The sequence below is a fragment of the Protopterus annectens genome, chromosome 13.part0 (genome assembly GCF_019279795.1).
Source record: "Protopterus annectens isolate FY-2018-M chromosome 13.part0, PAN1.0, whole genome shotgun sequence".
Lineage (NCBI taxonomy): Eukaryota > Metazoa > Chordata > Ceratodontiformes > Protopteridae > Protopterus > Protopterus annectens.
In genome coordinates this window covers 504704253-504731516 of record NC_056747.1, presented here as the reverse complement: position 1 = coordinate 504731516, position 27264 = coordinate 504704253, and the positions used below count along the sequence as shown (strand labels likewise).

At 38.2% G+C, this 27264-nt stretch overlaps 1 protein-coding gene across 1 annotated transcript in view; it reads left to right on the top strand.

Moving 5' to 3' along the window:
* The window catches only part of CCHR13.PART0H11orf54 (chromosome chr13.part0 C11orf54 homolog), a 371774-nt gene that overhangs the window by 51379 nt on the left and 293131 nt on the right, over window positions 1-27264 (top strand). The window contains exon 3 of the mRNA XM_044054130.1: window positions 15244-15317. Coding sequence (XP_043910065.1) covers window positions 15244-15317 — 74 coding nt within the window. The remainder of the gene's footprint in view (window positions 1-15243; window positions 15318-27264) is intronic.

The window sequence follows — 27264 nt, the reverse complement described above, 5'->3', positions numbered from 1 at the left end:
TATGGAGAACATCGATATCTGTGCAGTGACAGAAACCTGGTTCAAGGCTCCAGAGAGCACCCCAGCACTACCAGGTTATACCTCATATCATGCTTTTCGGCCCCAAAACCCGGACCGAACCACAAAAGGAGGGGGAGTTTCCATATTTATCAAGGATATCCACACCTCCAGGTTAGTGGCTTTGCACGAAGTATCTGAGACCATCCATGTGCAACTGACAGTGGGCAAGACTGCTTTTCAGTTTATAGCATCCTACAGACCACCCTCTCAAAGTCAGGAATCCCACTCTGCTTTCTTGAAAACATTGGAGAACATGAAGATCTCTCCGAACACCATTATATTGGGCAACTTCAACTACCCAAACATAGACTGGGAGCATTACTCAAGCCCCAGCACCTTAGCCCAAAGGTTCCTGGAATTTATAAACTCAAATGCTATGGAACAACTAGTCACCACTCCCACAAGAGGGGAAAACATACTAGACCTGATCATTACCAACATGGGGACTATATGCTCCATACCAGAAGTATATTCCTCATTGGTAAGATCAGACCATAAATTAATTTCACTGGATATCCACATCCCGACCCCACCCCCAGCCCAGAAAACCACAGTGAAAAACTTCTCAAAAGCGAACTTCACACTTCTCATAACCGAAGTGGAATCCTTCAAGGCCCCAGGGCCAGTGGAAACTACGGCCCAAACTGCAGAATCCTATATAAACGCATTCTACGGACATCTCCAGGAATGCATGGATCATGCTATCCCAAACAAAATCAAGACCCAATCGTCCAAAGGCAGGCGTCCAGTCTGTTGGACCCCAGCCATAAATAAACTGTACAACAGAAGGAGGAAGCTACTACATGATAGAGCAAAATCCCTAAAAGGGAAGGCATCTCTGATCAGTACTAGAAAAAAATTATGATCCCTCATAAAATCCTCCAAGGCCAGCTTCGAGAGAAAAATTAATTGCACAGGACACTAAAGACAATCATAAGGCTTTTTTCAGTTATGTTAGGAACCTGGGATGCAGCTCCCAGACTTGTTCTGAGTTGACTCTAAGCGACAAAAAATACACTGAACCCACAGACATCGCCAATATCCTGGCAGACAAGTTCAGTGCAAACTTCTCCACCCCCTCCCCCCAAAAGAGCAAGTATCTATCCCGGCAGAGTACAGCCTCCCAAACATCTCTGATGCTCAGGTGAAGGCCGCCCTCTCCAAAGCAAAAAACACTGCTTCCATGGGACCAGATGGCATCCCGGGCTGCGTCCTACATGAACTCCAAGAAGAACTAATCCCTCAAGTAAAACTGCTGTACAATCTCAGCCTCACTACAGGATATGTGCCCAAAGAATGGCGTACAGCAACAGTGGTCCCACTCCACAAAGGTGGCGCCTCTGCGGACCCTGGAAACTATCGCCCCATAAGCCTGACTAGCCTAGTCTGCAAGGCTATTGAGAGGATTATCATGGAACTCATAAACAAAGACATTGGGGACCTACAGATACTAGATCCTACCCAATTTGGCTTCGTCAAGGGCAGATCCTGCCTTTTGAACCTGGTCGACTTCTTCGAAACAGTCACCAAGGCCATAGATGAAGGGAAGGTAGTCCACACAGCCTATCTGGACCTTGCAAAGGCATTTGACACAATACCCCACTCGGGCATCATAGATGAGCTATCCAGCCTAAATATAAACCCCTATGTCACAAGATGGGTTGCAAACTGGCTCAAAGACAGAACCCACAGAGTCAGAGTTGCTGGAGCCATGTCAGACTCGAAACCGGTCACAAGTGGCGTCCCACAAGGTTCTGCCCTGGGACCTCTCTCTTGTTCGGTATTTACTTTTCTGAGGTACAGGCCAACGTGGGAGGACTATGGCTCACCAAGTTCGCAGATGACTGCAAACTGGGCACCATAATTGACTCTCCAGCTGACACAAACATCCTTCAAAAAGGTCTCGCAGAGACAGATAACTGTTGCCAGAGCCATGGTCTAAAGCTAAATGCCAAAAAGTGTATAGTCATACCCTTTGGCAAAAACAATGTGCCCACAAATTACCACATAGGTGGTAACCCATTAAGTACAAAGAAAGTAATTAAGGATCTGGGGACCCAAGTTGATAGCAATCTCTCTTTTGACAACCACATTGCCAAAGTGATTAGAAAGACCTTCTACATAGCCCACCTCATCATGAAAGGATTCGCATCTAGATCAAGAGAGGTAATCGTGCCCCTTTATTCATCCCTCATCAGGCCCATCATAGAATACAATGCACCCTTTGAGATGTACCTTACCCGACACCTGCAGCAATTAGAAAGACCCCAAAAGTACCTCACCAGGAGGATCAAGGGACTCGAACAGATGCCATATGCTGTTCGGTTAAAAAAACTCCAGCTCTACTCAGTTGCATACCGCCTACTTCGAGGCGATCTATGCCTGACATATAAAGCTATGTCCAACCTAGAATTAATGGACATGCTCCACCTCAGTAAATCTAAATCCCTTAGAGCCACGCGCTCGAGGGACTTGAACCTCAGCACAGAAATAAATAGAACATGCTGAAGGGACAGATTCATAACCCAGAGGCTCCCTTCGCTCTGGAATAGAATTCCAATTCATGTTAGGCAGAGCACCTCACTGACACTCTCTTCAAGAAGAATCTTGATGAGTGGATGGGGGATCGTAGGTTTGTCCCGGGGATTACTTCCGTGTCACTATTAGACAGAGGCACAGTAAACTAAACTTTAAAAAGGGCACAGTATACTCAAATCAGGGGGTGGCGTAAGCCAAACACAATCGGGCTAGGCTTATAAATGCCCCAGGGCAGGTAGCCTAGTATGAACCTATGAACCTATTAAATCATAAAGTAACTTATTAAGATTATGCCTTCTTTTAATTTGGCATAATTTCACATATAATTTAATTTTCCTCTTTATTGTATTTTTAGTCTTGTGCAAAATATCAGTGGTCACATCCTCCAACATTTCCAAGAGAGTAGTTTGTTCTCTACTTAGCCAGTCCTTAAAGCCTGGTGAGTTTAGCCTATACATTGGAAACCTCCAGTGAAATGAAGAGGGTCCGCCACATTTCTATAAACTTTTCAGGTTCAATATGCATGGTCCAATATAGTTAGTGGGCCAACTTTCATATTATTAATCATAGTCCAAAAGGAGGCAAGCACAAAACCAAAACTCACCAAGGTACAAGTACAAGCGGAGGAAATAAAGCCCCAATTATTCTTTTTCCTTCTCTTTATTTCAAATCCAGCAAATGACAGGTAGCTTCAGAACAAACAAACAGATCGAGTCTCCAAAACACCAAGCACATAAACGCTATGTCTCCACACTTGCGTTTTCGTTTACTCCACTTCTTCGGATGCAAATGAATACTCTTAACAAATAAAATCCCATATATATATATATATATATATATATATATATATATATATATATATATATATATATATATATACACAGATCATTTAACTTAATTGATTACATATTAGTCAATTAAATACTTATCCAATTTCATTGAATAACAAGTTAAAAATATATCTTACAAATCTTCACATTTATAAACTAATGTACCTACAAATATATAATTAATTTTAAAATAACTTAAAAATTCATTTATTCATTTAGTACACTAAATGTTAATATCTTTATTGTTAAATAAATAAATAGATTCATTTATCAAATTCATTGAGAAATGCATTGTAATGGTCAAAACATACTTCAACAGCACCATCTACTGGTAGATGTATGAATTTCATCCTAAAAAAAATTCTTATAAACTACTAATATACAAATAGTTTGAACTAGCATAAAATGCATTTTTTATATATATGTAATGCAAACATTCTCACTTTCTTTAAATTAAAATAAATTACAAAAAGCTGTACTTCTAATTCATTAAAATTTCATTAAACTATGAAAGAGATTTTAGTTCCACTCATAACTTTGCTGCCCTCATTTTCAATACTGGGCCAAGAGACAAGGTGTCATTAAGCCCTGGTGGCTTATTAGCCTCTAAATGCAGCTGCCATAAAAGCTCCCTATACTCAATTGAGTTCTCCCAAGGTCCCCCTCTCACATCTTTTGTTACTACCTCAAGTACAAAGAAAGAAAAAATAGCTTCAACACATTTCAGTTTATGTCTGTAAAGAGCATTACTTATTTTGTTTGTCCTCATATCATAGTTATGCTCGTATATCCTGTTTCTTAATTTTCTCTCAGACTTGCCGACATAAAATGAATCACATTTTGAACACAAGGCCAAATATACTATTCCATTAGTCTGGCAGTTTGCAAACTGCCTACTTTGAATCACAATGTCCCTACTTTTAACAAATATTTTGTCCTTAGCACATATAAATGGACATTGAGAACAACTTCCACATTTATATGTGCCCTTTTTACCTTCTTTCATTCTAATAATTCTAGTTTTATTCTCAAAAAAATTTTTGAGGCTTTTCCCTTTGCTATATGTACATTTTAGGGGGTGTTCAAACAGTGAACTCAAATCAGAAATTTCCCCAAATTTTTGCCATTCACTCTCCAATAAGCTCCTGATTTTAGCTGCTGCTCCACTATAATCAAATACAAAGTTATTTCCTTCAAACTTGTCTTTATTACTTTTATTCTTTTGCCAATCATCTCTCCCTAGTATAGGCTGAAATTTACTCCCCCTCCCTTTCTTCACTTCATCTTCAATTTCATGTATTAGCTTAACGGGATAACCTCGGGCTAAAAACATATTACACAATCTCTTACATTCTTCACAAAAATCTACTTCTCTTGAAGTCATTCGGCTACCCCTCACAAACTGGCCTTTTATTATGCCCTTCTTTTGATGATGGGGGTGGGCGCTATTATATGCCAAAAATGAGTTAGAGTAGCTTTCCTTCCTATACACTTTAGAGAAAAATTCATTCTCATCCTTTCCTACAAAAATATCCAAATATTTGAGGATTTCCTTGTCCTTTACAAATGTAAAATTAAGAAAGTCAGTAGATTGGGAGATGTGTTCAAAAAAAAGCTGTAAACTCTGTATCAGAGCCCACCCATAAAAAAACACATATCATCAAGGAAGCATTTGTAAAGCTCCCAACAATGTTTATATTCAGAATTTATTATGTATTTATTTTCCCAAGCTGACAAGATTATATTTGCATATATAGGGACGCATCTTGCCCCCATTGCCACCCCCTTAATCTGTTTAAAAAATTCTCCTTCATAATGCAGGAAATTATTGTTTAAAACCAACTCCATTAAAGTCAAAACCAAATAAAAATCATTATGAGTAAATTTTCCAAAATTTGTCAAGGCCTCCTCAAACCACTCTAATCCCTCCTTGTAAGGAATACAGGAAAAAAGGTCTACAATGTCAATTGTAATGAAGGTTATGTTTTTATCAAAAAATTCATTCTTCAAATTTTGCAATAACTCCCAAGAGTCCTTCACTATGCCAACTCCCTCATTCATTACTTCCTTCAACTTCACATCTAACCATTTAGCCATAGGGGCTGTAATAGAACCCTCTGATGACACTATCGGTCTCATAGGTGGGTTTTCCACATTCTTATGAACCTTTGGTATGCCAAATATATTCAGTACTTTTGATTTTTCCACATATAAATACCTATATGTGCTAATATCAATTACTCCTTCTAATAAAAGGTCATTAAGTGCAACGAAGATTTTTTTGTTGCCTATATTTATTTCATTTATTGATGATCTCATATATCTCTCCTCATTTTCTAAAATTTCCAACATTTTGGCTTCATAATATACCTGATCCATCATAATGGTCCCCCCACCTTTATCCGGTTTAATTACTCTAATACTAGGGTCCCCTGTTAATTTCTGTAATAATTAATTTTCTTCCCTAGATAAATTGGAACTTACCCAATTCTTCGATAGCTCATTTCTTATTTTCTTTTCCATTATTGTCTCAAAATTCCTTAACTGCTGGTTCAAAGGGGGGGTTGAAAATACTCTTTCTTATTAAGACATTTTCACTAGAAGTACTTTTCTCTTGTCCTTGAAAAATAAGATCCAAATTTTTCTTTCTCAAGAAGAGTTTTAAATCTGTCAACACTTTACTAATGTCTGCCTTTCTATTTGGTACAAATTTCAGACCCCTAGTAAATAATTGGAAGAATACTTCTGTAATTTCTATTCCACTATAATTATAAATATTATAATCATTTAATTTCCAAACACAACCTTTCTTAATAATCATACTGGCTAGTGGCCTAGATTCCACACCTTTCATCCCAGTATCTACCATTTTTTGAATACCTTGTTTCTGTACTAGTACTGTTGACCCCCCCCCACTTGATAGTTTTTTTGCAAATTCTTTTGATAATTGTTCCTAATTCTTTCAGACCTCCCCAATTCTGGATACTCCTGGAAATCACTCAAATTCTCATATTCCCCTCTTCATTCAAGATTATCATGTTCCATTTGGTCATTAAAGTTGAGGTCTATACTATAGCTTTGAGGAAAAACATTTTTTGGCTTTGGATAATTTACTTTCTCTTTATACTCTTTTACATCCCTATCTAATTTCCTACATTTTCTTTCATATATATTCCGCATAGTATTCTCAATACTTTTTAAAATCTTCTGATATTTGATTTGACTTTCCTCAACAGAAAAAAGTAAATCACTAATAATTGATGAATTAACTTCTTCCATGCTTTTGTTCAAACCATCCATTTCCCTTGTATTTTCCTTAATAATTGCTTTAACAATCTCTAACCCACAATTATCAAAGATGGTTAACAAGTCTTGATGAAATTCACTTCCAAACTTAACTTTGTTAGGGTACTTACATACCCTTAACCCTTTAGGTACTATTTTCAGTTTTAAACACTCATTCAAGTATGCATTCTCAAGTTCCAAACTTTTAAATTTGTATAACATTTCATCAAATAACTTCATGTTATGGTTGAATGTTAAATTCACATCATTAATATTCAGCTTTGGTACATTACTTGCATTAAAACTATATTTATAATTTAAAACAGTCACAAAGTCCTTTTGGTGCTGTTTAGAATTCGGAATACGTTCTCTATTCAAGTTACCTGCTGCACAGCCACTTGTTAAAACTTCACTGTACCCTTTAGTTAAAGTCCTGTTGTTTTTCGGTCTCACCACGCTCTCCTGCTCATTCCAAAAATTGGTTTGAGTCTCAGATTCCTGCTCAGTATCTGTCCTAAAAATAGCAGGTACACCTATGTCCAGCTCAGTTCCCTCATTAATAAACAAGGAATCGGATTCCGTTGTATTCTCCAACACGCTAGCTTTTTTCGAATTATGACCTTTCCTTCCCCTACTAGGTAGGGCTTCCTGGTTCCCCGGTACTGCTGAAGGCGACGTCAAATGGGCGTCGCTTTTCCTCGTCAATAACTCAGTCAGTTGAGTTAACTGGCCAGAAAGCTTGTCCATCCTGTCGGTGTTAGCCAATCCTGTCTCACACATTGCTTTAGTCAAAGAGCACTCCTCCACCTCCATAACGAAGCAAATTCACAGTCCAAAAGGAGGCAAGCAGAAAACCAAAACTCACCAAGGTACAAGTACAAGCGGAGGATATAAAGCCCCAATTATTCTTTTTCCTTCTCTTTATTTCAAATCTAGCAAACGACAGGTAGCTTCAGAACAAACAAACAGATCGAGTCTCCAAAACACCAAGCACATAAACGCTATGTTATTAATCATGTTCAAATGTTCCATCAAAATCAACATTTTTGTCAGTCCTAGACCAAACTTTTCACCTTCTGTTATAGTATGGATATCCCTGGTCTTAGTTCCCCTGTTGGAGGTTTTCAAAAAAATCTAACAAGCCTAAGTATTTTAGTATTATTCTAATCTTTTTCTCAAATTTTGAATTCTATAACTGACTGATTACTGCTATGTCTTTACTTCTTTTATATCTCCTGTATTTTTACCTTTTTTTCTTTATATTTTCTCAAAACCCTTAAATCTACAAAAGTTGCTGCTATCTGTATTTAAGTATTTTTAAAATGATGTCTTTTTGGAGGAGTTGTGGAAACCAAGTTTTTCTTAGCCCATGCCATACCAGTCTGTTTCTTTTCTTGTTTTAACCCTACAGCCCTACACGTGCCTAGTTACACTGATTAAGGTGGGATGTACACTGTCATCTGCGCTTGGCTGCCCCTTTATTTTGTACGGGACATACATCAGCAAGCAACACCACCCACCAACATGCATGGGAGATGGTTTCCATGGTCTTCACCAGTGAAATTTAACCGTCCGTATATAATCCCTATGGTTGCACACCTCAGTTTCTGTTGGAGAGAGAGGAAGAGGTAACAAATCATGACACTTCATCTTTCTCCCTTCTTGCCTGGCTCCTCCAGTGTCACGACTGGTAATTAAACTTTGGTCACTTTAGTCGCAGACTGGCCTTCATCCTTGAGCATCACAGAACTAGGTGACAGAGATTTTTTTTTTAAACTTTTATAACAACTTTTTTTTTTTTTTTTGGGCAAGTAACCATTGAATCTTTCAAGCTGATGTAAATGCTTAGAGAGGTGCATGCCCAAACAACAGATACATATTCTGTGATGAGTCTAACAAATGATGAGCCTAGTGGAACCAAGAGTTCCTTAAACTTAGAGTGAATACCCTGGCAGATAAATTATTTGAGGTGGTAGAAGGATTTCCTAACTATAAACAAGAGTTGGTGGTCAAGCAAAAGTTTTATCAGTGTAAATACCTAGATCTCTGAAAAGTGTATCTGTTTTGAGGAGGAAGCTTTTTGAGGTAAATGTTTGCTTTTCCTAAGGGAGCTTTACTGCATTTAATGGTGAACCCATGATTAACCTACAAGGTGCTTGTGTGGTCTAATCCTTGCTGTAGAAGTTTGATGTGTAAAGACACTTAACATCTGCCTTCATTTTGTAATTGTCTGCAAACTTGGTTAGCTACAGTTCTTTGACATTCTGTCTTACACTAGAAGTAGGTGCTAAGATGTGGGAACTCTGTGGCTGAACTTTAAGTGATCTAGTTCAGCTAAAGGAGATGCCTTCAGCCTTTACAGCATGGGCTGTGGCAGTGATCTGTAAGCAATCCATTGGACTTCAAAGGGGATTATCAAATCATAGGGTATGGTGTCAAAGACCTTTGCCAGGTCCAGGTAAACATTGTAGACTGACCCTCATCCAGTTGCTTAGTAACTTTTTCAAAAATGTTTGCATGGTTGAGCATTCCTGATCTGTCTTTTATAAAACTAAACTCACTAGGGTCAAAGAATTGAAAGTTTCCTTTGCTGATTATTGGCTTTGCAGTTCAACTTTCCATGACCTTGCAAGATATACCAGTGAGGCTAGGAAGTTTATACTTGCCCAGTTCATTTTAGGAGAAACTCCTGTACAGTGGCACCATTGTAATCCTTCAACATGCATCAAGGATGTAACCTGTTAAGAGACTTTGGTTAGAGGTTTAGGAGGGTCAAGTTAGGTTATTAACATTTTTGTAGCATACAGCTGACGATGCTGTTAAAACTAGTGTAACTAGTGGTATTAGGGGAATTGTGCCATTTGTATTTATCTAGGAGGTTGATAGAAAGTAAGCAGATAAGAAATTCTTAAAATTAGTGAGATTTGATTGGGTTGTTGAAAGAGGCTTTGAGGGAGGTCGCTGTTCATAGGTTCATAGGTTCATACTAGGCTATCTGTCCTGGGGCTTCCGCCACCCCTTGATTTGAGTATACTGTGCCCTTTTTAAGGTTTAGTTTACTGTGCCTCCCATGTCACTATTAGACAGAGGCACAGTAAACTAAACCTTAAAAAGGGCACAGTATACTCAAATCAAGGGGTGGCATAAGCCATACAGAATTGGGCTAGGCTTATAATTGCCCCAGGGCAGATAGCCTAGTATGAACCTATGAACAAACTGTCACATTTCTAACAAGCAGCTGCTACAGGTTAAGCTGCACACTGTGTGCTAAAGCACTTTAGTTCTGACTGCAGATGTAGTACCGCCTAGCACTTTGCACCAAGGTGGCTGCTCCCTTCACCCCGCCCTAGCTATGCTTCTACCTGAATATACTTTTTAAGTCCACCCCAGTGGTCATCCCAGTGGAGGATTAGACATAGCCCACTTCCATAATGTATTCCTGAATTGGTGAATCTTGTATGGCAAGCTATACAACATGCAAATAATGGGTTCCAGCAGCACTCTATGATAATGAACCCGATTACCTGTGCTTGGCATAGTTCAGTGATGCATAACCCCTGATGGTCCCCAAAGTCACCCATTCCCACAGCACTGCACTGTAATGCTTGCAGTACTGCAACATGGAACACACACAAGGTGGTCTCCCAATTTGTGCTGCACTTGTTAGACTAAATCTGTATACTTCATGTAAAGCCATTCTTCATCTTCAAAAGAGCCAACATGTCATACTAATGTGCATGCATGCTGAAGTCTCCCAACATGGAGGAAATGCTTTGGATGAGATGTTAAGACAAGGTCCCATTTGCTTGAGTTGGTGGTAACTCATGTGGGTGTAAAAGATTCCATGGCACTTTTGAAGAGAGTATGGGAAAGTTCACAGATGTCTTTGCCAAATTTCCTCTAATAGTAGTCAACAGGGGATGAATGGATAGATATACAAATAATAAATAAAAATACCTTCTTGAAAATAATCCTTCAAAGGTGTCGTAACTTTTTTATCACGGTGTATTTTGCAAAGTGGTAGTATTCAACTGGATCTCACACTTCTGACAACTTTTATAGTAGTTGGACAGCAGGAGCACAGTTGTCTTACAGATGCTCCAGTGTTGTCAGGTAACATTTTGGAGATTTTCATAGAGTAATCCTAACATTCCATGTTGTTGCTGTGAGCACCATCGATGGAAGTTCTGCTCCCATCATTGATAGCTGTGCTGTTCAGAATGTGGCCAGGGCACTACATGCTGTTATTGTGCTATAACACTGTTGTAATACTGCTTTCCCCGTGAAAAGGGGGGCTGGTGGATGATGCACCCTACAGACATGGGACAGATTGAACTATTTGAAGTGAGGTGCATTCATTTTGTGAATGGTGATTTTATTTTAATTGTTATAATCATCTGTAAAGGGAAGAAATGGGATGTGGAAGCTGCAATCCATTTGTGCTTAGCTGTGAAGATAGTGTGTCCTGGTAGTTGTCCTGTTTTTTGCATGAAATAGTGAGCATATGAATTTTTTTTCCGTCATTGTACAGCATCATGCTTCCATGACTCCAGTTTTGCTGCTGCTGTGAAGAACATTAAGTGATGACATCTTTTAACGGGCAGAAGCTTCCGTGTTTCGGCTTCTGCCCTGTGTTAACAGCTACTGGCAAAGTTATTAATTATGACATTCTAGACTGCTGGCAGGCTGTATCAGAACTACCTAGATCCGACAGCTAGTAGGAGAACTTCAATATGAAAAAAATCTCTCCAGCTGATATAATGTATGTCATCACTGCCCTGAATACCACAAATGTAGCACGACAATTAAGTTACAGTGCAGGTACACCAAAATAAAAGCATTGCGTGTGGTCTTCCTTTTAGGTGCTGTTGAGTTTGAATGAGACAAGGCAGATTACTGGGCTCTACATGCACACAACACTACAGCATAATCAGCAATGCTGGTGTTAATGAGTTAACATAAGTACACTTTATTAACTTGTCCGTTTATCCAACATAAAACTCACAGGATGTACTGTTTAACAAGGTAATATTTAATGAATAGTGTTGTAAATCTTTATTTATTCATTAAATATTAGCTGGATCACACTTTCCATTTTGTCCCTTTATTTATTTTTTTTGTTTTGCTTTTTTTTTCTACTTCTGCTCTTGTACTCGGCACACAAAATGAAATGATTAGCAGAAGGTATTTGAATTGTATGCTATATGCATACAGAAACCAATGATTTTTATTTTAATTTTTTTTAATGTTAAAGCATTCACTTTTCTCCATGGGTGCACATTCTTTGTGGGCAAGCAATTGTCGGGCAGTTCAAAAAGGCAGAAGAAACTATTGGACATTAACTTTAACCATGTTAGGGCACTGATTCCAGTGGACCATTTTCATATTTATTCTGGAGAATAACAAAAAGATGACGAAACCGTCTAAATATGGAAAAATGATGGAAATAAAGAATATCTCAATAGTTATTTTGCAGCTGATGTATATTCAGTAAGGGTACAGATGAACTGTACTGTCTTCTAGTGCGGTGTGTACCAATTTATAGTAATAAGTTTGGTAAAACAAAAAAAAAACTAAAAAGGGAAAGGATGATGAGGAGTAAGTGACAGCAAATTATGAAGTATAAATCTGAGTGGTGTAATAGTTTGTTAGGGGTATAGTATTAATGGTAATCTAGTAGGCCCATCATGGGGAAAACTGTCATCCGTGTCCAGGTATGTTATGCTTATATTCAGGAAGGCATACCAGTTATTGGGTTACAAGTATTAGAATATCTTCTTGATGGCATGTGCAGGAAGCATCTTTAAATGTGAATTTATGAAGTTGTGATGATCTGAATTTAGTGTACAAGTTGATTTTGTTAAGTTTATAAGAAGGGTTTTCCAGGTCTGAGTAGTCAGTATAAATTAAAGTGGTCTAAGCTGTATAATATAGTTCTAAGAATTTATAGGGAGGGAGCATAAAGGAGAGTGACCAAATCAGTTGGCACAGAGTGAGAATTAATTTAGATTGTAAATGAATGCATTTAATAGTAGGTTTGATCTGTGTTGTAAGGTAGCCACTTAGCTTCTGTTGATATTGAAGAGCAGTGTGTTCTCGTTGAGAGGCTAGTGTGACCAGTCTTCATATTTTATTAATTGTTTGTAGGGATGCTAAATTCTTTTTTTGGAAGCTGTTGAGTGTGTAGGCAGTTTGGACTCCAGCTATGCGTAGAGGGTCCCTCTACTGATTGCCACCCTGCCTTTAGAAGATGTTGAAAATTTTTTCTACTGAAAAAAGCAATCTGTTGACTTTAGCTGTGGTAATTTCACTAAGATATTGATACCTAATTGTTTGGTTGTTTCCATTGGTTCTTGGATATTTCAGCCAAGGTCAGAGCTGGTTGGATAGATGTGCTGCTAATTTATGCAGGAATGTCTGACCATGCCATCAAGCTCAGGATACAAGCCCCTGATTCAATGCTTGCTTCTCCATACTGCATTACGTTGTGGCAGCCAATTGCTAAGCACAAACCAAGTCAAAAAGTACTGGACTGTCATTCCCACAAGACAAGGAGACATGCCCCTGGTTTGCTACCCATTTCCCTCTATGAATATTACATTAGGACTGCACAGTTCTGCCTCCAAGCCAAGGGAGGAAGCTTCTGGTTCACTGCATGCTTCTCCATAATGCATATTCGAGTGCAGAGCCTGTAAGCCAAGGAAATAAGGCCCTAATCAGCTGACAGCTTCCTCTACCACATAACGAACTAGGTACAGGCCGACCTTACTAGTGTGCAAGCTTTATAACAAGATGGCAGTTCATTCATTCAGTAGTAAAAAAAAAGTGGGGGGGGCAAACAATTAGTTAGGAAATTTTTAAATCTGGAAAGTGTTTGCATACATAATTCCCACTGTGATAGGTGACTTGAGCAATTGAGTGTGATTATTTCAGTCAAAGGCCTTGGTCAGGTCTATGAAGATGGACTCACGTTTTGGAGGCAGTTATCATTTATTGTATATAAAGCAAACGGTGCTCTTCCCGGCACTAAATCCATGTTTGAGAGAGAGAAAGACATCGTTGTGGATATATTCAACAATCTGGAAGAAGGCACATTTTTTTTTCAAAGTTTTATGTAGCATAGGTGGGATGGATATTGGTTTAAAGTCAAAATCCAAGAAGTGAGAGCAAAAAGGTGCACACTATGAAGAGAAATAATAAACTAAGACTGCAGTTATGATCTGCTGATCTGTTTAAATGTCTTGTGCAGTGTGAAAGGTATAGTAGGACAAGCTAGTGGGATGCTTGAGTATTAGATGCCCACACAACAGATGTCCTGTCAGCTGTGTATAGATTACTAGAGTAGCTGGATAGGGAATACTGAGCACCAATTTCTGGAAGCCATAGTCTATTAGTGTTACTGTGATGGGAGGATATTTAGAGATTGCTCACAAATGCAGTGAGAATTCATGTGTAATTTATGAGGAGATGACATTTAAGCTGGCGCCATTGTATGCTTGAGGTGAGATGTTTTGTACTTTGATATTTAAGGACAATGACTGCAGGAATTGCTCTGGTTTTGTGTGTGTGTGTGTGTGTGTGTGTGTGTGTGTGTGTGTGTGTGTGTGTGTGTGTGTGTGTGTGTGTGTGTGTGCGCTCGCGCGCACGTTGAAGGAGAATGGTGCATGACTGAAATGAAAAGAGACTTGGAAAATCATTTTGCTGAAGCGGTGGCAAAAGTATAAACCCGTCTGAAACTATTTCCTAATATGATGGATAAAGGTGTCACCATGGTGCCCCTCATGAAGGCTTGTGAAAATGTTTGGTATAGGACAGCTGTAGTGTATTATGCAGGTAAACTGCATGGAGTTGTGTTCCCATACAGGCTCACAAATTGTCATAAAATAGCTAATTGCTTGAACAGATATTGCTGCTGGCAGTGCAGAGCTGTGTCCCATCTCTATTCCTTCCTTCTCTTGCTATTAATCTGTACACCCTTGAAACTCTCAACAGTTTTTCCACCATATCTTCCAGTAAAATATTGATTCCATGTACCATTTTCCTAAAGAAAAAAGATCATGTACACCCTTGAAACTCTCACCAGTTTTTCCACCATATCTTCCAGTAAAATATTGATTCCATGTACCATTTTCCCTAAAGAAAAAAAGATCATGTGTCTGTTGTATGTAGTACACTCCTCCTCCTGCTGACAGGTACAAAAGTATTCAAGTATAAAATTAGTCCTTAAAGCAAGGTGACACAGTGCTGAGTTGTGGTATGATGATTTTGATTTGTATTTTGAATATTTTTAATGGCTAATACAAAATGAATTTAGTGGTCTTCAGTTTATAGCCTTGTACTTGCACGTCTGATTAAAAAAAAAGCTGCTGTATTCCTAGTGGCCAGCACTTCTGGATTAAGTTGACGTGAATACTGAAGAATCTTTAACAACTTTGTGATTAACTTTTGAGGAATATAAACTGAATTGACTTGACTGCTTTTTGAAATGCATGTTGAAAAAAAAGTCCTATAACCTGTTCATTTTTTTCAGGAATATGTGGTAAACCTCGGATTGCAGATGTGGGTGGTGTTCCATACCTGATTCCTGTTGCCAAGCTAGATAAGGTACTGTACTGGAGTTTAACCAATGATTACATGAGGTTTGTATATCCAAAGCCTTTCAAAATCAAGAACACTTGCCTCTGCTATTGGTTTTAATACCTCCTTTTTTATCCACTTTTGCTCTTTTCTCTTCCCTATACTGACCTCTCCTCTTGACCTCCCTACTGCTTTTTTCTTGACTGCAATATCCTTAATTTTGTGGCCCAGCATTTTACTGTAGTTATGCTGCAGTAAAATGCAGGTTTACTCTGAATTGTCTATACATTGCATTTTATTTGGTTAGATTTTTTGTGTGCGTATGTGTTTATAGAATTGCATTGGTTAATAATTTTTATTATAATGTTTTCATGGTCTACCTCAAAATTACCCTTTGTTTTTAAGTTGCTTATTATATCTTAGCAGACTACTATTTATTTAATAATCAGATAAGAGGACTGATCTTTGGACCCCCTTTCTTCATAACTTGGGCTATAAGTACAAAGTTAAACTTGCTGTAATATAATAATAATAATAATAATAATAATAATCATAATGTAAAAATAACTACCCGCACTGTCGTCTTGGTGCTCATGGATCAAGCTGTGACCACAGCCTAGATGGCCCAAGTTCACTTAGTGACCTGGGCACTGGAAGATAAGAATGGAAAGGATAACAATGAACAGGTAACAAAAGCACAGCCATCCTGAGAGGGGGGATGGCAGCCCAGTTTGGTGCTTGTCTGATGACTGACAGGTTGGTTGTGCCAACAAATAGTCTATAGGGCTGAAGATTGGTGGCCATCAGATACTGTAGAAGCTATAGCTGGGCATTATGTGCAGAAGTGTGCATGAATCCATTTCTGGCAGTGTTTGAGTCCTACTTACCGAAGGCAAATATGAAGTAAGTGGGAGATAAAATTAGCAAAACCCCAGATGGTCATGGTAAACACTGCCTTCTCCACATTTGCATATGTAACATGAGTTTTGCTAAGTGCAGCAATACGCATGCTAAACTCTTTTGGCCCCCTGACAATAGATTGCGTTTCAAAGCATAGTATAGGAGCTGCTCAGAGGACAATCGTTTCAGTACTTTTGGCTAAGGAACCCATGTTGGGTTGAGCTGGTACCCAACAGGTATAGAATGAAGGACTGTAGACAAGTAGCAATGGTGATCCACTTCATGTAGGGCAGGACAATACTAAAACTGAAGAAGTTCATAGGGGAGTACCAGATACATTTATTATATGGGCTAGGTGTCTACCGGTATACAGGGCTACTGTTTAAGAAGTTTGAGGTGCAACTTTCCTGCATACCTGTTAGCATATTTAAAAAGTAGATCCAAGCAAGTCATTAAATTATCCTGAACCATACTGTTTCCCATTTAACTGCCTCCAGTCCAGCAATCAGTGTCTCCTACACTGAGGTAGAGCTTGACCTTCCTTTAATGTAAACTGGTTTATTCTTTACCTTCCTAAATGACCAGAATAGGCAGTCCGCATAGTGGCCAAGCAAGGTGTTTTGGTTGTTACCCCCTCTCATACACATATAATACACATGTACTTGGAATGTTAAACATAATCATATCCAGTAAAGAATATTTACCCGATTGCTTTCTTTGGTTTTGCTTCCCATTGACTAATTGTTCCAAGCACTGAAGGGCAACTTAACCAATTCATATTGATATCTCCAAGGAATATGAAATCCTTTCTCAGTCTTGTCATTTTAGGTAAAATCAAGAACCTTCTTTTGAGGGCTTTGATTGATTGGGAAGAGACATGTAAGCAACCCCTTTGAAAGATTTTGTACAACCACTTTACAAGATCAGAGAGATCAATCATTTAATCAGGCTCCCTTTTTTCTGTGAGTGTTTTTCTTACACTGCCCAATAACACCTTTACCAACAACATTACTCACCCCCCCCCTCCACACACACACACCCACTACACTTATCAATGTGCTCTGGTAGAAGATGGAATTTGAGGTGTTTGAATTCAGCCATTTTTTATTCCCAGTATGGATGGGTTTTCACTAACTGTCTACCTTCCTTGCAGCTCCTTATTACTGTACAGGATATTTATATTCATATGTAAAATGTTCAAACATTCATTACATTGACGAATGCTTCTTTGTTTTGCCTTGCTGTACATAGACAAGTTGAGTGCAACTTCCTTGCCACAGTTAAAACCGCTATCAGGATTCATTTTTATGCCCCCTGATCTGATTACTCTGAAGATCGCAAGTGACCAGTATATAATAATATATATCAAATGTAGGTAAAGTAAAATAAAATAACCAGCTCAGAAGGACCTTTTGTGCCATCTGGGTGGATATGAACAAATAATGAGCAGGTGGATTATAACCTTGATTAATACCAAGGCCGCCTTCCCATGAGTATATCCACCACACCCATGCCTGGGTAACTGCTAGTTGGATTGTCATGTATTTCTTGCTACCTGAGACTTGATAACATTTGCATGTACTAGTTTAATATGAATGTAATACCCCACAGTCCAAGAGCCACAGAAAGAAGTACATGAAAGGTATACTGTATCACTTCCATTTATGCTATTCATGGAATTATTAGTGGCAGTAGCTAACTTCAAGATTAACAACCCTTTTGCAAGTTTATATGCATTAGAACTCAGCCCATGTAGAGTATGTGTAGTGTCAAAATATCGTAGTCTAGATCAAAACTACCAGAAAAAATAATTTCTTTTATGTAACTTACCAATGGGACAACACATTTCAGGATGCGCTACTACCTCTGCCTAGTGTAATTAGGAAACCACTCAAAAATATTTTTATGGCTTTGGGCTATAGTACCATTGAGAGGAGAGTTTGGAGGTGCGCAGCATTGAATATCAAGGTGGACACCTTGGTTACGTGTATGTGTTGTAGCTGGAATTGGCTCAAGATCAGTAGATTTATCCTTTCCTCAGTACTGTGTAGATGGCAGTGTTAGCATGCTTAATGACAAGTAGAACAGGAGAGCTACGTATCCTATGGAAGGAGTCTGCAAGAAATGTAGCTGGTAAAGTGGAAGGGACATGAAGAAGGTGATGTACTTTGCAGTTTGGGAAGAAACAAACATGACAAACACACTGGTCTCTCCGAATGTAGTGATCTGAGAAAGTGCCAAAATGCTTTTTCTGAGTAAACCTTTAATTTTGGACTCATTATGTGAACTTCAAAGAGCAATACTTTTACATGTAATCATCTAACCTTATGAGCATCAACCCAGCAATATACATGGATAATCCAGCTGGTCTAATTAATAGCCTGTAGAAGTAGTGAAATCCTTTGCGGAATTCAGCCATATGTCACAGGTTCTTAGCTGTGAGACTCTTCGGAGACTCAGTATTCAGGTGCTGAGATTTTTTTTTGTTCAAGGAAAAATATGGAATGTAATGGCAGCTAAGAGTAGCTGCCCAACTTTAATGGGTGTGCTAATCTGCTGTTCGAAGAGATCCATGTAAATGATTAACTCCTAACTATTACTGAGAAAACGCTTTCTCTGCACTCGGTATGCAAACTTCACTGTGTAATACACTTGGTGGTTAGCTTTCAACCACATAAAAGTCAGCCAGAATTTAACTGTAGAATGCCCCACCAGTAATGTCCATAGGTAATCTGACTAACCTGAGTGGACTTTGCAAAAGAAGTGTTTATCATCGAAGGTAGAATTTAGTCCTGGGTATCTAGTCCTTAGTGAAGCCCTTTGATGACCCTTAGGTCAGTAAATGGGGCACTGAGCTGTTTTCTTAAAAAAGAAAAGCTGTAGAAGTTGAATTCAGCTGATAGTTGCCCAAGTCCAAGCTTTGATGTTTTGATCTTGCTGGACTTGTAAGGCTACCAGTTTACAAGTATTTACAACCACTTGTGCAGGACAAGCATATTGTTGCATAGACCCACATAAAATGTGATGACTTCATATTACCCACATCACAGCATTCTTTGTGTATGGAAGCTATCATATTTATTTCTGAAATATATTTCTGCTCTATATATTTTCATTAGAGCTAAGTGTATACACTGTGCATTTAAGAAAAACATAAAAATAGTGTATTTTTATAAAACGTTGGAGTTGGTAACAGTTAAGATCTTAATGCTTTGCCTAAGTACTACTTCATACATTCAGAGATGTATGATTTATTTGAAGTACTGTGTCAGCAGGGCCTTTCAACATTTTGCATCTGTTTTCTTAAATGTTACAATGATTATATCGAGATCGGGCAATAGCCTAATACCTGGCTGTATTGCGATATTCATCAGAGCCTTTTGGACTATACATATAGATATATTGTGTTGTGTTAGAGATACTGTTGCACTCCTGGTGGTGTACAGCTTTGTCCAATTTAATTTGCTTTTTACGTGTATGTATATATATATATATATATATATGTATATATATATATATATATATATATATATATATATATATATATATATATATATACATATATATATATATATACATATTGCATTCATTTCTGTTTTTACCCTTCTGACATGCCTGCTTATTTCACTTTTTTATTTCTGTCTTCTACTTGCTCGACTCATTCTTAGTTTGCCTGAAGGATGAGAGGCCTTTTACTCATCTATATGGATATTTTGCTGAAATTGTTTGCTGAATTTTATTGTAATCAGTAGCCAAGACCTCCTCAGTTAACTGGTTCTCAGTGCTGCACAGAAAACATTTACTACAACTTGACAGTTTAGCTGTTTGTTTTTGATATTATTTAGGCCATGCAGACTCTGTAAAGTGTTTGAGTATGTCCTGATACAGTAAGTACTGCGCTTAATTTTCTATTTTGGAGTACCAGTAAAAACTAAAACCTAAATGCATATGAATGATGGAATTGTTTTTACTGTAGTAGGCCATTGATAAATTATGACTAGTGCTTAGGTTACAGTAGTGTCTGCTCAGCTGCATGTATAAGGCAGCTGTTGTGTACCCATATGGTTCATTTTAATTTGTAATCAGCTAATGCACTGCTGTGGAGTTCAGTTTGGTAGAAGTACAAAATAATGCTTAAACAACACTTTTTTTCTTTCCCTGAGTTACATAAGCTGTTTTTAGCTTAAAAAGCTGTTCTCTATTTGTTGTTGTTTTTGTTTTTCAATCCTTATCCAACTCCATTGTATTTGATGTATGCCCATATTTATTCCTGTTTTCATGACTACCGAGACACTTTCATCGTTGTGTAGTACAGCTTCCGTCTTCCTTCTCCTTCAGACTTCCCTCTGCTAGGGTTTCCTTGTTATTTGCTTACATTTATCTATCCCATTTTATATCTCTTAATCTGTTGTGCTGTATGCTTATTTAATGAACTTCTTCACTTCTTGAAGCAACTATTCTTGTCTAATTTACTCATTTCCATACCTCTTGCCATTTCCTGTCACTTTTAGGTCTTGTTACTTTTTCAGTTGTTTCTTCTGTGGTATTTTCTGGTCTGCATATTATTATGCATGCTAATAAGTTTGTTAGAGCATAATCCTCTGATAATGAAATACTTTGAAATAAATGTGCTTTACTTGCAGTTTGTGATAAATGCTATTATGCTTCTAACATTCCCATTTCACTTTTAATTTTGTCTTACTGTTTGTTTGTCTTTCGGCTTTTCCCGGTTAGGGGTCGTCACAGCGGAACTCCGGTCCGCTAATGATTGGCAGTAGATTTTTATGTACTGGCTTGCCGGGCCTAGCACACAACCTTCAATGAAGGAACGCCCATTCACGCATGTCGCCACACAGAAGACGGTCTAACTGAGAATCGAACGGGCAACATCTAACTGTGAGGCGACAACGCTACCGCAGCATCACCACCGCAGTTAATGCCATGAAAATGTTGTTTTGCACACTGTAGTTCTGCCATCATTAAACTTAAATATTTCCATTTTGGTTTTTCAAATCAGACTTGGACACTTTAATTTGATACAGGTTGTTTCTTTTATACTCTACTTTTGCCTTTCTGTGTTTTATTTGGTAAAATACATAATTCAGTCTGTTTAAACATTTTAGCACAACTTTTGTCAGCATTTTCCATGTTGTCATTTTTGTGGAGATTATGAAGGATGACATAAGGGAAATTTGGAAATAATAATATATTAATAAGGGTGAGATTAGGAGAAATGGAAGGAACACACTAAGAAATGGGGAAATATGTAAAGCAAAGCTGGATTTATCATGGCATACTTTTCTGCTACATTAATTTTCATATTCCAGGCCAAATCTTATAAGGTTTTATAATAGCAGAATTTAGTGACCATCTTTTATCCGTTCTTTTTCTGGAAAACAAGGAAGAGCACAAGATTTCTGATTATCCTTTATTTGTCTGTTAGTTATTGTTGTAGCCGGATGAAATTCCCTTTTGGGGTGAGGACTTGCCATTTTCTCTTTGGCAACAGATTGTTTCAGACAAATGGGTTCTGAAAATCATTCATCGGGATTAACAATGGCAGTGGGAGGAATTTCCTCCTTTCCAGGGAGGCATTTCTCGTCTTGCAGATCAAACTCCTTTGTTTCCACTTGTTTTACCGCATGCTGTTCCAAGGAGTGATTGAACCAGTTCCTCATTCCCAGGTAGGGAAAAGGTTTTGTTCAAGGATGGTTCCAAAGAAAATGCTTGGAGACCAGTTCTGGATCTTTCCTTCCTAAACCTGTTTATGATAGTGCCAAAATGTAAAAGGGATGCCACTTTACAACCTGTTAGCTTTTCTTCATCTTTCAAGTTTGCTAGTAACATTAGACTTAAAAGATGTTGATTTATCACATCCCAATTCATCCCAACGTCAGGCATTTCTTAAGGTTTTGTGTGTCTGGATCACATTATCAGTTCTGTGCCTTATCTCATGGACTATCCAATGCAGTGAGTGTGTTCACAAAGTGTTGAGCTGTAATTATAGCTCCTCGGAAGTTACAAGGTATCCACATTTTTCCATACTTGGATGAATTACTTGGCTTTGCAGAGTCTTTCATAATGTCAGGAATCAAGCTCTCTTTGGTGAGAGATCTCTTACACAAGCTCGGATTCCAAGAGAACATTCAAATGTCTTTAACTCCCTCACACAGGATTGTGTTCCTTGGATGTCAACTAGACATCACCGTTCAAAGAGCTTTTCTTCCAAAGGAAAAATATATCTTTATTTAGATTTATTTTTAAGGTTTTTACTCAGACTTCAGTCACTATGTGGGAATACATCAGGATTATGGGTCTCCTGGCATATGTAATTTTCATTATAGCCCTGGCAAGACTCCACATGAGAAAGAGATATTGGTATATGAAATGTTTTTGGTCTCAAGCATCAACACCCTTTATCTTTTCAGATCCTAGTCCCTGGGGTTGTCAGAGAATTTTTTTGGTGGACACAACAAATATCCTTAAATTCAGGTCTCCCCTTCTCCCTGCCTGCTTCTAAGGAGTCGGTCACCACAGGTGCTTCAGGCTTTGCTTGGGGAACAGTTAAGGAGAGAGAAAAGTGCAGGAGATGGGGAAAACCAAGGACAGACACAAGTACAAAAATATTAAGAAGATGCTTGTCCTGATCATGGCACCCCAACTCAACAAACCATCTTTGGAGCCTGAGACCTCCTCAAGTTGTTACAGACAATACCACACTCGTGTGGTACATCAACAAGCAAGGAGGATCCAGGTTGTACCCCCTTTGCAGACTAACCTTGTTAGCTTGAGATATAGCTTCACAGCACAAACTCACTCTACAAGCATCCTACATTCCGTCAGAGCAAAATTATGGGGCAGATAAGGAGAGCAGGACCAGGGCAGACCTTCACAAATGGAAACTAGATGAGGGGTCTTCCAAATTTCAGTCCATCTGTGGGGAGTTCCTCAAGTATACCTCTTTGCTTCTTCTCTGAACAATCACTGGAAAAATTCCATTCCAGGACTCGGTGAAAAAGCATGGAAGATGGATGCCTTTTCTTTTCTTTGGACAGGGATGTTCCTGTATATTTTTCTACCCTTTCCACTAATATCCCGGGTACTTTTGAAGATTCAGAGGGACTCCCCCAAGAAAATTGCAGTGACTCCCTTCAGGTCTGGGCAACCATGGTTCTCCCTTCATTTGAAAATAGCCAGGAGTAATTATCACAGTCTTCCTCACAGAATGGATCTACTCACACAAGATCGGGGTTGTTTGATACACCCTGACATCAGTCTTCTTCAATTGACTGCCTGGATGAAGGACATGCAGCAGGCAATAATGGAGACAAGAAAGCATGCTACTTGAAAACCTTGTGTTAGCAAATGGAAGGGTTTTCTAGTTGGTACTAGCAACATAACTGGTGCCCATTCAGGTCTATTTTTACAATATTTGTGTGAATTAGTATCCTATGGCCTTTCTTATTCCTCTATCAAGGTTCATTTATTGGTCATTTCATAATGTCTGCATATGTTGCCTCCTTTTTCAAGGCAGTGTCATGTCAAAATGTTCTTGAAAGGGGTTTTCCCTCAAGATGCCTCCAAGTATACCAGTTGCTCCTCTTTGATATCACAATTTTGTGTTAAGGAGACTAACACTTGAACCATTTGAACCAGCTAGTTTGGCTGACTTGAGGTTCTTAGCATGGAAAACAGTATTACTGATTGCTTTGACCTCTGCAAAAGGGTATCTGAGTTGCAGGCTCTTAAAATGTCAATCCTCCCTCATTTTACATAAGGAAAGGGTTAGTTTTAGAACTAATCCTTCTTTCATGCCTGAAGTGTTTATCCGAGTTTACTTTAAGCCAAATTATCCATCTCCCCGTTTTCTTTCCTGAACCTAAAAATGAGGTTGAAAGAATAATCTGTACCTTGGATATCCACAGATAACTCAGGACCTATCTTGGCAGAACTAATTTTTTCAGATCTTCGGATCAATTGTCCATTTCTTGTGAAGGTGAGAAAGAGACAAACTGCTTCAAAACAGACTCTTTCTAAATGGTTGTCTGAGGCTATCACATGTTGTTATGCTAACCTTGACAAATCTAGTCCAGACAGGGTCAATGACCACACTCCCGGGGCCTTGGCTTCATCTATGGCTTTTTGGAAAGGGTGGGAACCTAAAAATATTCTAGAAGCTGCTACTTGGTCCTGTGTTCATACTTTTAGAAAGCACTGTAAGCTTTTTTCCTTTTCTAGGTCTAAATCAAGTTTTGTTGGGACCAATCTCCCAGGGTTCCTGGGCCCTTCTCCTTCATCCATTCAAATATAGTTATCTATGGTAATATATCCATACAGCTAAGGCTACAGCATCGGTGATTAATTTGAAGAACATAAAACAGTTGTGTAAGCTGAACTTGCCAGAACAGTAGATATTCAAAGGATCACTGATGCAGTAGCCATTCCTTGCATCCATCCCCTTGTTTTCCTGGATGTTTTATATGCTAGCGTGTGGACATTTATTTTTTGCTATTCCTAGCATTGTCCTTTCAGGGCTAAGCCTACCTCTCTCCACTGGCAGTAAAGCTGTGAAGGGCTTTACACCTAAACTTGTCTTTTTTAGTCAACTCATCCCGAGTTTAACAGCTTGGGCACATGAAAGGTACCCTGACGCTTTGGAAACTGTCCGACTGTTAAATCCTTGGTAGGATGCTACTACTTATAGTTAAGGCTGCTGGATTAGTGAACATTCAAACATCTATTGTTATGGTTACACAACTGTACTTTTTTCAACATTGTTTGTTTTCAGATTAAGTTCTAGTTAGTGTTCTTGTGGTTTTAATACTTTTAATATGGTATTTGGCCTCAGAAGCTCAGAACCCCTCTTTAATAATCTAGCCTGTCTGACCCCTACCCATTACTGTGTTCAGAGTTTTGACCTGACTTACACTAGCCCAACAAACAAAAACTATAGCAGAATTCTAATAAGAACAAGGCCTGTTTAAGCCAAATGAACTGGGTTATTCCTGATAAATAACAAAATTGTTATTAGTCTAGTAATAGTGATTCAGTAGTTACTATATACTAAGGTATATAGTAGCCACTTTTTAAACTGCAGTCTGTTTGTTTAGAGCCTGAAACATAAAGGCAGTAAGAGCTGCTTTATGTACTTCAGAACATGTCCCCTCTTTAATATTTTATCTTTGGATTCCAGTAATTGATTAAAGTAAATCAGTGCTAAGTATATCATTGTCAGTGTGCATTAACAAAACATTAGTGATGCAGCAAGTCTTGTAGAGCTAAAGTTGAATTGTGTAACGCACTGCATACTTTATATTTCATGACTACCAGCTCAGCATGCCTAACTCGGTAGACTACAAGTTTCATTCAGCTTTTTCAGACTGCTGTAAGGGTACTTTAGATTGTTTGATAATTCAGAAATAGGCCAGTTTACTTGGTAAAATCCATGCCACTCATCTCTTTTACAAATTAGAGTGCACTAGTATAATATTATGAACATTCGGCTATTTGCCCTGGATCTTTTAATACCCATGGCATAGCATCATCAAGAGTGAAAACATGATTAGAACACAATTAAGTTTTCACACATTTACAGAAGAAGTCATGATTGCCATAGTACATTCATTTTCTCTCAAAAAGATGATAGAAAATGAGGGTCCTACAAGGAGCATCTGCTCGGGATTCAGTTGACTGCCTAGTTTAAGAAATAGAGGACCCCACCAAAACCAAGCTTGTCTTCAACTTTTTGGAGTACGCAAGTTGTAAGTAGCAGCCGTCGTTAAGCACGTACAAGCGGTGACGCATCTGTGCTTGATTCATCCTCTGCAGCTACCTGTAAATGCTGAGCTGCTTTTTGTACTGCTTTTGTTATTTTTCCTCCTGTCTCCGCTTTCTTTTTGTTTTTAGCTGTTACTCACGCTGTACACTGCCTCTTTCTTAGGATCATCAGATTGTGTTTTTTGCTGTCAAGTGCAATACCAACTGATGTTTGAGAAACTGGATTACAGTTTACTCATTAAGTGCATAAAGACTAATTTTGAACTGCTAATAAGTGACACCCATTCTTCCTTCTTTGTTAATTGTTTTGTATTTTTTATTTTATTTATTTGACATTTGTTAACTGGGTTAGTCGGTCTGAACAGAAGCCCATTTTCAGCAGAGACCTGAGGAGCAAAGCTCCAGAATCACATCAAAGAAAGTACAATATAAAATGAAGTATCAGTATACAAAAGATATAAGTAGTTCAAGTTACAAAACCAGTTTATATAGAAAATTAACAATGAGAATAAAAAAAAAGTGAGACCCAAAAGTACAATAGAGTAACAAGTTTACAACACATTTCTTTTTAACAGTAGTAGCAAGAGTTTTAAAGAGTGTAGCTGGAAAGAAAGACAAAAGAGGGGAGTTTTCAACAATAGGTTCCCAGTTTTGTGTTTCTACCCACAGTACTAAGCTACAGGCACAAATTTGAACTCTGTAAGATTCTCTTGTAGACTTTGGAGAGATCAGGTGGAATTTAAGAAACATAGGAGTAACAGTTCTTGTAATGTTTCAGAGTAACTTCATTTGCATAATTATGATTTTTACAGTTTTTTTGGGTATCCTGGGTAACAACACAAAGAATACAGAAGGCATTATTGTACCCAATGTTTGGCTGAAATGACGATTATATACAGGAGGCAAAGTTCTCGAGAGGTGGGGTGTACTGTTTAGCATTAGATGAGCTACAGAGTATGCCTGACTTTAGTGGATGTGCACTGGTTAAAACTTAAATCCGAACTTAAGGTGTTGGCTCACAGTAGTCCCAAAGTATTTTGTAGTGCCATTTTTTAGAGTTTTACGTTTATTTGTAGTCATAAACAAATCTCATGATGCTAAATTTAAGTGGCTATTGTTAGTCCACCAAGTATATAGTTTGTTGAATCCTTCCAGAAGTCTGTCATCATTTCATTACTGAAATAAGTACATTACCTACAGCATTGATATAACATGTTAATAGCAACAAATCTAAAATATTGTTTTTTTTTGTTCTGTTTAGCCCTACTGCCTGCCAGACTTCAACCTTGTGTCCTGA